This window comes from Phymastichus coffea, unplaced genomic scaffold, assembly GCF_024137745.1.
Source record: "Phymastichus coffea isolate CEN01 unplaced genomic scaffold, Cenicafe_Pcof_1.1 PCOF00038, whole genome shotgun sequence".
NCBI lineage: Eukaryota > Metazoa > Arthropoda > Insecta > Hymenoptera > Eulophidae > Phymastichus > Phymastichus coffea.
Genome location: NW_026706849.1, coordinates 1151078 through 1166794, shown reverse-complemented (window position 1 = coordinate 1166794; position 15717 = coordinate 1151078). Strand labels below are relative to the sequence as shown.

The following is a 15717-nucleotide window of genomic DNA, read 5'->3' as shown; positions in this document are numbered from 1 at the left end:
AGGCATAAATAATGAAAATAAGTTTTTCCAATAATTTAATCTGTTATGTTTTTTGCTTACTATTTCGTTTATAAAAATTATGCAGTAACATAGCTTTTCGATAATTGAGATCTCAGACTAGAAAGAACGAGGCGACGAAGCTTTCCTGTAGAAGAAAGTCACTACTATTTTATGTAAAAATTGGTTTTCAGCGCTCCAGCAGCAACAAAACAAATTTCAAAAACTCTCGTAGACAACCATATGCTAAGAATATGAAAAACTCTCATAACTAACCACATGACAAGAATTAATATCTTGCTATCGGCAAGCTTATCATATCTACGAGCATACTGAACGTGCATACGATATAATACATTTCGAATTCTGTTTTTAGACTTTTAGATAACTCACTCTTTTCTTGACAATATCTTTTTTAATCTTTGTTAACAGTTTAATATCAAACTACAAAGTTGGCTCCTCATAATATTGTTGTTGAAAGCTTCGCTATGTTACAATTGAAATAGTTATTATATTTAATTGGAGCTTTCATCTAAGTTAAGAGAGATACGTTTCAAAATTTGACCTGTTAAAATTTTATTTGTGCCTGCATTTGTATAATTATTTGATTGCATAATATGCACTGAAATTTAAAATAATATGTATACAAATGTGAGCATCGTAGACTTAACAAAATCTGCACCCCACATGTACGCCAAACGCGCAACAACTTTGAATTCTCTTTCGATCATAGAACTCAAGGAATTTTTCTTTTCAGCCGACTTCCCTTGAATAGCCCTCATGTGCTTTTTCTTCAAACCTGTCGGCACGGACTGATACGGAAAACTGTCCCACGAGAATTGAAAGGGGAAAAGCAATGACAATTGATGCAGCTTCATAGTTGCATCTCACGTTTTGGTCTCCGGTTGAGTGACCATCGCAAGCTCCTCACTTACTCTTGCTTATGCTATTGTCACGCACGCGCTTATCTACGCATGAGTGTAGCGTTCCTCTGCGTACGACACGCCTTTTGTGTTTATCAGCAATAAATGTAATTTGAATAAATGACGATTGATTTATTCGCACATCCACACAAACGTATACGATTTCATGTATAAAAACTTGTTCAATCGACATTCATATGATACAAATGAGAATCATACTTTAAAACACTTTCTTCAAATATAATTATTGTATCTTTAATTGGCACTTTTATTCGACAATGTACTTACTGAATAAAAAATCCACGCATCTCCAAGCTGATACGAGGATACTCTTTTTCAAAGATAGTGTTTGAGAATAAAAAAAAAATAAAAATAGTATTTACTAGTACTTAGTGTAATATCATTGGTATTATTTTACTATTAAAAATGCTGTAATCTGGTGGTTCGGATTCCACATCAAACTATAGATCCAATCATGACGCATGTAAAAACCTCTCCCGGCATTCTTCCGAAAGTGTTGGAGAAAGCAGGTGTTCTACATATTTATGAGTATAGGGAACCGCAAGGCTAATGTCTACAGGTACCTAGCATACCTCTGCAGCGATCCACATGAACGTAGTTCTTGAAGTAACAACATTTTATAATATATATATCCATACATACATAAATTCTTCAGTTCTTGCTGTATATTGTTATAATCAAATGTTTTGACAATTCATTATTTGCTAATTTTATTTTATTTACATACAGAGAAAAGTTCAGTAAATTATTACTGATATTAAATATTTTTAGATTTATAGCATAATAAAGTTCGTAAGAGGAAACGCGAACAAAAAATGAACACATTTCTTAGCATATTTCGAACTTAATGAAATAATATTTTAGTTAACAGTCGGTCATTACTCCATGGTTCACTTTTTTACCGCCGAAAATGTATTTGCATGACTTGTTTTATCGATTTCCTTTGACGCATTGGGAGAAATAACAAAAATAATCTATAATAAATTATATTATTAAAAAATACCCAAACTATTTTTAATCAATTTCATTGGATTTATATAATATCAGGCATAAAGGTTATAATATTAAATAACTGCATTATAGAAATGAATATAGACGAATATATAGGCATCTATATTCCTTAATTATAGCAATTGTAGTTGCAAAGCACACCTTAGTTATCAAAGTATGAGATCTAGAATTATTGTAATTAGCTATCCGACAGTAGGACTGAATATTTATTATTTTAATCAATCGAATATGAAAATCAAAGGAAAATATCAATCTTTTACGTTTCCAATCATTTATAATTTATGAAAATTTTTTTGATTCGCTGAAAAAAACCATTAGCTTTTCTTATCTTTTTTAGAAAGGAACGATACAAAGATTTATTTTTTTTAATTTATAATTTAAGAAGAATGAATTTTCTATTTACACTGTGGATGCTATATTGGCAGAAAATATTTTCTTTCGGAATATGTTCTTGTTGTTGTGTTGTATCGGCTGATTATAATAGCAAGAAATATAAAAAATATTGTTTTAAATGTTTATGATTATTTGCATTCTATGAGACTGATCATGCGACCAAATCATTTGATGATACTTACATTTTTACAACGTTATGACCGAATTTATTAATCTTAAATGAAGATATATTACCACGATAATTCTCACGTATGTCATATTTTTTACATATACCTGCAGCACTTTCAAAATAAACTTTCTACTCTGAATTTTAAACTAAATTCAATATTATTAGCATTTTCAGGAAGTTTTAGACATACTGTCATATTTTTTAATATTGCACCATTACATACATCATAATAGTTTTGAAACAAATTTGTGAATATATAAGTTTTACAACATAAATGATTAATAGGAGTATGATGAATGCCTTAAGCGCAATGAATTTATAAACTTAATTGTAGCGATTTCAAATACCTATAAACAGGCAGTAGTCGAAAATAATATTGAAATAATACAAAACAAGATGTAGGGCGGTTGAAAAGAGCTTATTTTAGTATGTAATCATTTATATAAATCTTCATTTAGATGATCGTGATGATATTGAAATTTTCGCTCATCAGTTCATCGAGGATTTGAGCTATCACAAGCTAACAAAGTGTATTCATCATTTTCATGAATCATTATTACCAGCAAGCTCAGCAAAATCAACCTTGTTCGTTGAAAGCCAAGCCATGCTTTGACAAACATGAGAGGAATGTCACAATTCGCAATATCCACAACAATGATGATGCAAACTCTTTTCACAAATTAACTGCAATATTCGAATCTATACTCAGCTTTTGCAATGGCTACGAAAGCAGGCCAGCAGGCCGAGAAATTTATTGCTGAAATAACACTTTTCTGAATTAATTTCAAAATTTACCGGATCTAAAAATCGATTAGACGTTTATATAGAGTATGGAATATCAAAGCTTGACAAATTCTCTGTTTTATTATAAATGTATAAACAATAGCATATATACGTATTATGCAGAATAAATACAGTTTTTAACTACGATTATCCGTTCAATTATCTTCCACAAACTAGACAATATAATTAAAGACAGATCATTTTATAATACGTTTTATACTTGATTTACTCCTCAAATTTATTTAAATCAATAAACATCACGTACATATCATGCTGCGCTTCCAGAATTTGTATATTGAATAAATCTTTCGCATCTTGATAATACAGCATGAAATAAATTTTATTATTGTTTAAAAAACGTTTTCTTAATTGTCAAACTTTTTTGAGATTACAAATTTCGGGAAATATAATTATAATTTGTTTCTGTATAGGTACCTACAATACTTCATTAATCTAATAAATGAAAAAAACGTTTTACATTTATATTACTTTGAAGCACTTCTACAACATATTATGATTTACAATAATATAATCTTTAAACAGACTCCCAATCTAAAAATCTAAATGCTGATTCGTATACTACGTGTATAAAGAACTTGAGTTTTGAAAACTGTAGCATGAAATTTTCAATACGTCTAATATTTTTAGTATATTTTAATTATTGATATTATTAAATGAAAAATTATTCGTAATTTTTAAAATATGAGAAATTGAAGTGCTTGTAAAATTACAAGCTTAAAAAGTATTACACCAAATCTTGATACGTTTTCATCGTACATTAATCACAACAAATTATTCTAATACCTTAGTTTTCATTAAGACAATCATTTTAATTTTATACATTCAAATATTAATTTTAAACTGCAATGATTTTATTTGAATAAAGTGACATTGCTGGATGGTTTGAAATGGTTAAGTAAAGCTGGCAAGAAATCATTAAAACAAGCTTCGTACGGGGCGTGCAAGACAGTTGAAAATATTCAAAACAGGAAGTTCTTTGGCTTTTTTGATATCAAAACTACAGCATAACAAGAGCACGAATCCGTTCGTCCGATTAAACTGGATCTCATTATCACGAATAAGCAAAGAAAGAAACAGCATATAAAAAAGGACAAATTTTCGGAGAAAGCAAAAAGAGAAGCGGCATCAATCCGAAGATGTCGTTGGCACTCAAGACTGTGTGCCTTTCCTTGGCACTGGCCTTTGTATGCTGTACGCACGAATGTCATGCTTCGTTCGTCAGCGACTGCGACGATGACAATCAGAGTCTCGTGCCAATTTACATTAAATCGCCCTCGAAACCGATACCATCATCTTACGACTGTGAGGACGACGAATCTGCAATAACCAAAACAGTCGTTTTCCCTATTCCTGTGCCGTCATATAACTCGCCAGCACCATCGCCTCAGCTGCCACCAACGTAATTATTTTTAAACATACAACTAACTTAATTATTTTTAAATGTTATATTATTGAAAAGAGCTAGATGAGATTTAATGAGAACAAAATTGATAGTTTTATTGATTGTCATATAAAAATCGTATCAATACAAATATCGATTTGAAATTTTTTTCATCTTGAATTGCTCCGTAACATCTTTGATATTTTTTTTCATGAGTCTTAACAACTCAGGTTGACGCTCCTTAAGAGTCATATTTGCATAACATCTGATTTATTCCAAAAATAAAGTTTACTGCATTTTTTTGAAAGTTAAAGTGAATGAGAATCATTTTGAGAATGTTCATTTTCTTTATTAGGATCTGCACTTTGAAATAAGCAGAACACGTTTTTGATAATTTTTTTGTCATGTTTAGAAGGTAGTTCTTCTGAAAATTTTATAAAATTTTTTAAATAAAAGTATACTTATTTTCTTCGATAAATAAGATGTTATATGCATATGATGATTTTGTAGGGAGTGAATTTGAGATTTTGTGATGCAGGACAAAGAAAATCAAAGCTTTTATTGAGTCCTCAAGGTGGAAAAAGTTCTTATAATATCTTGATCAGGACGATTTTTATACGAAAGTTATTGTATGATTTTCAATTTCCCCCGTTTAAACACATTCGATTTTTTAATTTTTGGTGGCTTTCACATATATTACTATGAAATTTGAATAAAATTTAACCAATCTCGTACCAATGCTTTTGCCATTAGGCACTCATTAAATCTCTGTTTGCGCACGATGTATAATATATTGAAAGAAATTAGAAAAGTAGACATTTCATTTCCCCCATAACATGATCTTTTCAATTACGTTTCTTTTTATTAAAATTACTTTCCAGCATCTATATCGTTGTATACTACGTTTCTGGCCTTTTTCAATTAATTACATCTTTCATTTTTCAGACTTATACCAGCTCCAACATTCCCACGACCAGCATATGTGCCAACATCATTTCCATCTTATGTCCCATCACCACCCGCAAGTTATTCCCTCCCACAGCCACCAGTAGTATACGCACAATTACCACCGCCACCACCACCACCACCACGGTCACCATTAATTTGCTCACAATCACCACCAACACCACTACCACAGCCACCAGTAATATACACACAGCCACCACCACCACCATCACCACAGCCATCAGTAATATTCACACAATCACCACCGTCACCACAACTACCACAGCCCTCAGTAATATTCACACAACCACCACCGCCACCACCACCACCACAGCCATCAGTAATATTCACACAACCATCACCATCACCATCACAGCCATCATTAATATGCCCACAATCACCACCAACGCCACCACCACAGCCACCAGTAATATACACACAGCCACCACCAACGCCACCACCACAGCCACCAGTAATATACACACAGCCACCACCAACACCACCAGTAATATACACACAGCCACCATCACAACCACCAGTAATGTATACACAGCCACCACCGCCACCAGTAATATACACACAGCCACCACCGCCACCATCAGTAGTATGCGCACAACCACCGCAGCCACAACCAATAGAATACACACAATCTTCCCCATCGTTCATGCTATTTTCTGGCTCAGCTTCAGGAGGAAAAAAGGCTTACTCAGCCACGAAGAGACTTGTAGTCCCTGCAACTTGCCAAATCCACGCCGTCGCCAAATCTGAATGCGGATGCTACAAGAATTAAAGATTTAAAAAAAAACTTCAGTCATTACATATTTTATAATTGAGCCCAATGCTTTCCTATTAAATAACGTGCATCATAAAAAACAAAAAAAAATATTAAAAGTCTACGGAATAATAGTATATTATTATTTTCCGAAATTAACTTTCTTTTGAATAAATAATTAAGAAAATATATTGGTAATCTCTTTATCTTTATACTAATCTCTTATCACAAAATTAATCAACATTAATTGATAAACACCTTCAGGTTCTATCTATAATACTTAATTTTAAAACTTTCTGATTGGGATAAGCTATTATAGCGAATGATTAAGAACGTATAGTAAAGTGATTTTTGTAAATAACTGATATTTTTAGCAACTATCTAATGTACGAGTATAGCGATATAAGTAACAATCTTTTTTTTAAGAAAAAGCCTTAATTTGGCGCGTAAATATTTTATTTCCATTTTTTACTCTAATTATTTTCTTCCCATCTCATTTTACTTACTTATACTAAAACCCTGACATGACTAAAGTCATGTCAGGGACGTGGAAAATTATATAATAATTAACTTTTTGTTTTTAATTAACCTCGTTAGTTTAATTTTTCAGTTGGGGAATAATGAGAATTAATTTCTTATAAAACTACTTTTCACATTGGTCGCAATTATTTGGTAGCCAAAATCGTTTTTAACATAATAAAATTACATTAAAAAGATTATTAAAGAGAATTGGAAAAAAAGGAATATTAAGCAATAGCCGCATACATTAATTTAATAATTCGTATTGACCATAATGACTCAACTATCGATATTTTAAAGATATGCCAACATTTATTCAAAGAACCGTTCCCAATTATAGCCATCGGAAACTATGTTACACGCATATTTGCCAACGTATCGTGAAGTTTGAATATATCTTGAGATCATAGAACTGTACATTTCTATTTTCAAATCTCAGAAAGGCAGAACCGCAAATGGCTTTGTAATATATTATTTGTTAATTGATATGTCAGAATGAAACAATTCAATTGCTGAAGATCAATCATACTAACAATTATTCACTTGCAAATTGTATAAATACTTGTGAAAATTTGTAAATTAATTATTGAGAGATTCATGGCATTATGCAAGTTATATAATACTTAATCGTTCCATTATAATTTCCTTTTTCGCATCGAAAAATCATGTGCTCATGCATTGAACATTCGAATGCTTTATTATCACATCAAAACAACAATAAACCCGAAATGCATTCAAAAAGAAAAATTAAATCATGCATTGCACGAGAGTCTTTTATAGAATGCGATTATAAATATCACACATTCATATGCTCTTTCATGCTCTGAAGAACACCTTAAAATAAAAACTTTATTACTCTACTAAATTATGCAGTTTATTCATATTTTTCGTATTTATGCAAGTAGCTCTTCAAATTATTTTGTTAGAGAAATTTATAAAAAATATTAAGAATATACAAGACTCAAATTGTATGTGCTCTTGTACTCTTCTTTTTATTTGTTTGACTTTATTTTTCAATAACACTATACAGAATTGTACACTGTATGGAATATTTAAGTTGGCTGTTATAATAAAATATTTCGGACAGTGATTTTAGTATGTCAATACTGATTTGTCATGAAACTTTTTAAATTCCACACAAGATGGAATTAAAATTTCATCACTTATTATTATAAATTTATTCTGTAATTTTGGCAGATTTTGATGTAACTGTTTTTTCTTGCTTTAAGAGTAAAAGAACAGAAAATAAGATAAAATAAAACGGAAGTAAAAATTAGATAAGATATATTTCTCAAATAAACAAAAGAAATTCAATAATTATTGCAGAAATTTTCAAATACGTTTTATACGTGTACGTTTTTACTCAAGTACTGCAAATTAACGACAATAATTGAAAAATTGTCACGAAAGTCTTGATTATTTTCAAACATGTGAATCAAGTATGTCATACGGAAGTTTACTAAAGTCTTCATGAACCTGAAAGTAAATAATCAGATAAAGGAATAATTTTGAGATTTTATCGCGATAGCTGCTTACACATGTTTTCAGCGGAATGCACGATTCGCGTGACATATCAGTTTTTTATCTGAAAAGACAGCGAGTATATAAGGATCGCGAATATACAAAACTTAAAAGTTTAGTGGGTTTAAGGATGAGGAATCGTAACTCATCAGTACGGTCATGGATCGGGGTTCTTCTCGTGTCCTCGGCGTGGTTCGCCTGCTTTGCCTACCCAGATGGCCGAATGTACGCAATTCCTGGTCGTCTAGAAAATTCAAAAGGAAATGTTTTATTATTTGATAAACAGAATAACTATGGGGTTGACTTAGCTCATCAAACAGCTTACTCTGCTGGAAACCCAACAAAGAGACAAGTAAGCATTCCAGAAACAAATATAGACGTATTAAGCACAAGCGAGATCCGCGAAGAATCACTCGATAACAAATCGAATGATGGTCTTACTTTTTCTAAAATTAATTTAAAAATACTTGATAATCTCCCGGAAACATATAAACAAACGATAAAAGCAAAGATTCTAAGTGAATCAAAAATTAAGCAAAATAAAAATAACAATAACAGGATATATTTAATAGAATTTTGGAACAGTCTTACACAACGTTTTTCTCAATCTGGAATACCTGAAGCCCTACAATCATTTCTAGGTCTTGCAGCCAATCCTTCTACTGATATGTTTCAGATTGATGAAAATGCGGTTAGACAAAAAAGACACGCAGCACCGAAATCGGTACCGTGTTCTAGTACGCCGCCTTCCATTAATTCTAGTCTCATTACACCAAACCAGACGACGCAAAATCCAGTTATATATAGCTCAAGCACATCTGAATCAATAGCATTGCCTTCAACTACGTGCAGTCCAATAGCACCTCGCTCGACTACTTCTAGTCCAGTACCACCTTGTCCGTCAAATTCTCATCCAACATTAAAAACTTCAGGAGCCTCCAAAACAGCACCGGATACCAAACAGACCCGCAAACAACACGATTCTGACAGGTTCATAGGGGAAATGAGCAAATGTCTTAAGGACGCAGTAGCTGAGTTACAAAATCTTTTAAATCAGTTTAGAAGTACTTGCAATAATTTACGGGATGATCTCTCGGATGGAGCTCTATCCTCTCCTTCGTTTTCATCGGGTCAGAATTGCAGCATCATACAAAGTGCATCAGCCTTGATTAAATCTTTGATGGATAATCCAGCTCAAATTAATCATATTCCTGAAATACTGCAGTCATCTATTCCATGTGACCAAATGTCTGATTCAATGGAAAATTTAAAGTGTTATTTAAAAAAAATTTTTGAAATGCTAAAACAAAGTAACTTAAAAGATTGCCTTTGTAAAAATAAAGATCATGAAGCTGAAGAAAATCAATTGCATATTGAGAAAAAGAAATTTGACGAAATTAACAAACATCTGGATGGTTGGAATTCAACAAATTCTAAAAATTGTCAACAACAAAATAATCAACCAAATACGGTAGCTATTCCTGATTTCATATCTAGTTCATTGTCAAAATTAACCCCTACCTCAACGAGTTGTACTACTAATACAACTAATATTCTTACTCAAAATCTGGATCAGAATCAATCCGACAAACAGTCATCAACACCAATTGATATACAATTACTGCCATCAATGTGTGAACAACCTACCACAGAAAAACCTCCTCTGCCACAGATATACGCCTCGATGCAACTACAAGCATTACCACAAGTTTCAGTACAATCACGCGATAATCTATCACCCCCGATAAGTGCCCAGTTTTCATGTATATCTCCTCAACAGTCATCGATAGCAACTTATAAACTATTATCACAATCCGTACCTCAACAACTACACTGTTCACCTCAAATCGATGCATCGACGCGACCGAAAGAATTTGATCAGCAAACCTCGGCTCAACTAAATAATAATCCATCGACTCAACTAAACTATCAATCATCATCTTTGTCGACCCAATCGGTGCAACAATCATCCGCACCTCAACAATCTCAATATTCGACACAGCCCCAAATATCGACACAATCTCCAAATTTGCAACAACTCTCGGTTCAACAAAATCCATCAGTTCCGATTAGTCATCAGTCAACACCTTTATTGACGCCATCTCAACAACAGTCATCAGCGGCATTGATTTACTCATCATCAACAAAACCCATACAAGCGCAAGAAGTACCTCAACAAGTTTCGGTAAAATTGTACAATAGTCCATCGTCACCTTTAAGTTATCAGTCTTCGTCTAGATACCAGAATAACATAAAAGATGTAAATTACGTAAATAATCCGATAAATGATGATTATAGCCAGTTTTATTCTACTACTACAAATGAAAATCGAAGCCAATTAAAATTTAAAACACAATCTTTGCCGTTGGACCAGCCGAAATATCCACAACAACAGCAAGATTTTGTAAATCAGCACTCAAATCCACAATCACTTAGTACATCGATAGCACCTTCATTACCGTTAGTTTCTTCGATTGGTACGATTAATATTTCAACGTCGCTCCCACTTGTGTCACTAACAATACCATCCTTGTCAACGTTACAATGTCAGCCATCAATTCAATTGCAGTCATCCCAGCTATCGCAATGTAAAGAGCCATTAGTACCGCAACCGCCAACGCTACCGCAATATCAGCTACAATCATTGCAGTCACAAACACAACAATATCAACCCATGTCATTACCTTCAACTAGTGAGCCTCGTACCTATCAAGCAGCATCTCAACCATCCTCTTCGGTTACTTGCACATGTCAAACATCAAATTTGCCAGGTAGTCAAACTTGTAGATGTAAATCGGGACTAAACTCAGTTCCCCCTGTTGAGCCATATCCAACGTCACCTGTAACGCCCACTGTACAGCTGATTAATTATAGTTCTAATGTTGACTATAAACCCGAATCAGTATTAAAACATCAACAGTCAAAAATTGATACATCATATAGAGGCAAATTCAGACATCGAAGACAAATATCTAAAAGATCATACCAATCCGACTGTACATCTTACGTACCCAAACCCGATGGTACGAAAAATTCAGATGGGTTACAAGTATTACAAGTTAATGTGCCCCTAACATCACATTTGACACCAACTGATACAAAACTCTCGACTACACTTACTGCCGTACCTATAAGCTGCCCAAGTGAATATTCTTCCTACAAACCTCAAAGTGGTATCTTACATAATCCAACAGGAAATGATGAGTTATCTTACAAACCAATCGAGCCTATCATAGAAAAGCAAGTAAATAAAATTTCATCTTTTACGACTGATACCTCAATAAATCCATCCTATCAAGGCCTGACTGCACTGATCGGTAGTCTAACTCCATTAACAGAGCTACGATATACACCATCGTATCCTGCAAATGTATACAATAATATTCGGATATTGCCACAACATACCTGCCCACCTCAAAATACCGATTACACTAACAGTCCGTCATTGAATACACAACTGCCGCATGAAGTTTCCGAAAAAGATAGAGATTATTTGGTTTCATCGTGTATATTCAAATCTCCAATAATCCCATCCCCTAATAATCAAGCTTCCATTCAAGAACTAAGATATGCAGTACCAAAAGATGGAATTACGCCTTCAAATACTTATCCAACACAGAATATTGGTTACTCATCCTCAAACTCACAATTTCCAGATAACCATCTTGGAAAGGGCTCATATTCTGGAACTTCTTCACCCAATTTTGACGCCCCGGTCAAACCGTTACAACAAATTTCAAATTTAGAATCCAGTAAACAATCTCCAACACAAGATGTAGGATATACACCATCACACCCTGTAAATATGTTCAATAATATTCAGATATCACCATCACATGCCTACCCATCACAAGATGCTGACTCCACTAACGGTCCACCATTAAATACGCAACCACCGCATGAAAATATTGAAAAAGGTAGAGATTATTTAGTTTCTACTCGTATACTTAAAATTCCAATAATTTCATCTCACAATAATCAAGCTCCAATTCAAGAGCTAAGATATACAGTACCACAGTATGGAACGTCGTCTACAACTACATATCAAAATCAGAATATTGGCTACTCAGCCTCAAATCCATCAGTCACAGACCTAGATCAAAGTGCAATTTCTTTAGCGTCTTCACTCATTCTTAACTCGCCGATCAATCAGATGCCACAAAACTCAAACTTAGAATCTAGTAATCAATCTCCAATAAAAGACCTAGAATCTACGCCATCACATCCTTCATACCCTGTAAACAAGTTCAATAATATTCAGATATCGCTGCCACATGCCTACCCATCTCAAATGGTTAAATGTACTAACAGTCAGCCATTCAACACACAACCGTCGCAAGAAAATGTCGAAAAAAGTACAGATTCTTCAGTTTCTGCCGTTACATTCAACTCTCCAAAAATCTCACACAATAATCCAATTCCAGAACAAGGAAATAGATTACCACAAGATGAAATCACGCCTTCAACTACTTATTCAACTCAGAATAATAGTTATATAGCGTCAAACCCACAATTTCCAAATACCCACCTTGGAAAGGGCTCATATTCTGGAACTTCTTCACCCACTCTTAACTCGCCGGCAAACTCGTTGCAACGAAACGCAAACTTAGCATCTAATAATCAATCTCCAGTACAAGAGGCAGGGTATACGCCATCGCACCCTATGAATACATACAATAATATTCAGACATTGCCACCGCATATCTATCCATCTCAAAATGTTGACTCCGCTAACGTTCCGTCATTAAATACACAATCGCCGAATGGCAATCTCGCAAAAGGTAGAGATTCTTCAGTTTCTTTCCGTACATTGAACTCTCCAATAATCCCATCACATAATAATCAAGCTCCAATTCAAGAGCAAGGAAAGTCACTACCACAGGATGGAACCACGCCCTCAAATACTGATCCAACTCAGAACAATGGTTACTCAGCCTCAAACCCACAGTTTCCAGATAATAACCTTGGAAAGGGCTCATATTCTGGATCTTCTTCACCCACTCTTAACTCGCCGGCAAACTCGTTGCAACGAAACGCAAACTTAGCATCTAATAATCAATCTCCAGTACAAGAGGCAGGGTATACGCCATCGCACCCTATGAATACATACAATAATATTCAGACATTGCCACCGCATACCTATCCATCTCAAAATGTTGACTCCGCTATCGGTCCGTCATTAAATACACAATCGCCGAATGGCAATCTCGCAAAAGGTAGAGATTCTTCAGTTTCTTTCCGTACATTGAACTCTCCAATAATCCCATCACATAATAATCAAGCTCCAATTCAAGAGCAAGGAAAGTCACTACCACAGGATGGAACCACGCCCTCAAATACTGATCCAACTCAGAACAATAGTTACTCAGCCTCAAACCCACAGTTTCCAGATAATAACCTTGGAAAGAGCTCATATTCTGGAACTTCTTCACCCACTCTTAACTCGCCGGCAAACTCGTTGCAACGAAACGCAAACTTAGCATCTAATAATCAATCTCCAGTACAAGAGGCAGGGTATACGCCATCGCACCCTATGAACACATACAATAATATTCAGACATCGCCACGGCATACCAATCCATCTGAAAATTTCGACTCCGCTAACGGTCCGTCATTAAATACACAATCGCCAAATGAAAATCTCGAAAAAAGTACAGATTCTTCAGTTTCTTCTGGGACATTCAACTCTCCAAAAATCTCAACATACAATAATCCAATTCAAGAGCAAGGAAAGTCACTACCACAGGATGGAACCACGCCCTCAAATACTGATCCAACTCAGAACAATAGTTACTCAGCCTCAAACCCACAGTTTCCAGATAATAACCTTGGAAAGAGCTCATATTCTGGAACTTCTTCACCCACTTTTAACTCGCCGGCAAACTCATTGCAACGAAACGCAAACTTAGCATCTAATAATCAATCTCCAGTACAAGAGGCAGGGTATACGCCATCGCACCCTATGAACACATACAATAGTATTGAGACATCGCCGCCGCATACCTATCCATCTCAAAATGTTGACTTCGCTAACGGTCCGTCATTAAATACACAATCGCCGAATGTAAATCTCGAAAAAAGTACAGATTCTTCAGTTTCTTCTGGTACATTCAACTCTCCAATAACCCCATTACATAATAATCAAGCTCCAATTCAAGAGCAAGGAAAATCACTACCACAGGATGGAACCACGCCCTCAAATACTGATCCAACTCAGAACAATAGTTACTCAGCCTCAAACCCACAGTTTCCAGATAATAACCTTGGAAAGAGCTCATATTCTGGAACTTCTTCACCCACTTTTAATTCGCCGGCAAACTCATTGCAACGAAACGCAAACTTAGCATCTAATAATCAATCTCCAGTACAAGAGGCAGGGTATACGCCATCGCACCCTATGAACACATACAATAATATTCAGACATCGCCACGGCATACCAATCCATCTGAAAATTTCGACTCCGCTAACGGTCCGTCATTAAATACACAATCGCCAAATGAAAATCTCGAAAAAAGTACAGATTCTTCAGTTTCTTCTGGGACATTCAACTCTCCAAAAATCTCAACATACAATAATCCAATTCAAGAGCAAGGAAAGTCACTACCACGAGATGGAACCACGCCTTCAAATACTCATCCAACTCAGAACAATAGTTACTCAGCCTCAAACCCACAGTTTCCAGATAATAACCTTGGAAAGAGCTCATATTCTCAAACTTCTTCACCCACTATTAACTCGCCGCCAAACTCATTGCAACGAAACGCAAACTCAATATCTAATAATCAATCTCCAGTACAAGAGGCAGGGTATACGCCATCACACCCTATGAATACATACAATAATATTCAGACATCGCCACCGCATACTAATCCATCTCAAAATGTTAACTCCGTTAACGGTCCGTCATTAAATACACAATCGCCGAATGAAAATCTCGAAAAAAGTACAGATTCTTCAGTTTCTTCTGGTACATTCAACTCTCCAAAAATCTCATCACACAATAATCCGATTCAAGAGCAAGGAAAGTCACTACCACAGGATGGAACCACGCCCTCAAATACTGATCCAACTCAGAACAATAGTTACTCAGCCTCAAACCCACAGTTTCCAGATAATAACCTTGGAAAAAGCTCATATTCTGGAACTTCTTCACCCACTTTTAACTCGCCGGCAAACTCATTGCAACGAAACGCAAACTTAGCATCTAATAATCAATCTCCAGCACAAGAGGCAGGGTATACGCCATCGCACCCTATGAAC

General features: G+C 34.7%; 1 protein-coding gene across 1 annotated transcript; it reads left to right on the top strand.

The window, feature by feature from the left end:
* Positions 1-4444: 4444 nt before the first annotated feature.
* On the top strand, positions 4445-6597 carry LOC131663762 (uncharacterized). The gene is made up of 2 exons (XM_058934373.1): positions 4445-4717; positions 5645-6597. The coding sequence occupies exons 1-2, from the start codon at positions 4455-4457 to the stop codon at positions 6432-6434; spliced, it is 1053 nt and encodes a 350-aa protein (XP_058790356.1). The 5' UTR covers positions 4445-4454; the 3' UTR covers positions 6435-6597.
* The last annotated feature ends 9120 nt before the right edge of the window (positions 6598-15717 follow it).

Coding starts and splice junctions, on each gene's coding strand:
- LOC131663762 (XM_058934373.1), top strand. CDS start 4,455: ATGTCGTTGGCACTCAAGACTGTGTGCCTTTCCTTGGCACTGGCCTTT. Junction 4,718..5,644: donor TCGCCTCAGCTGCCACCAAC/GTAATTATTTTT, acceptor TTCATTTTTCAG/ACTTATACCAGCTCCAACAT.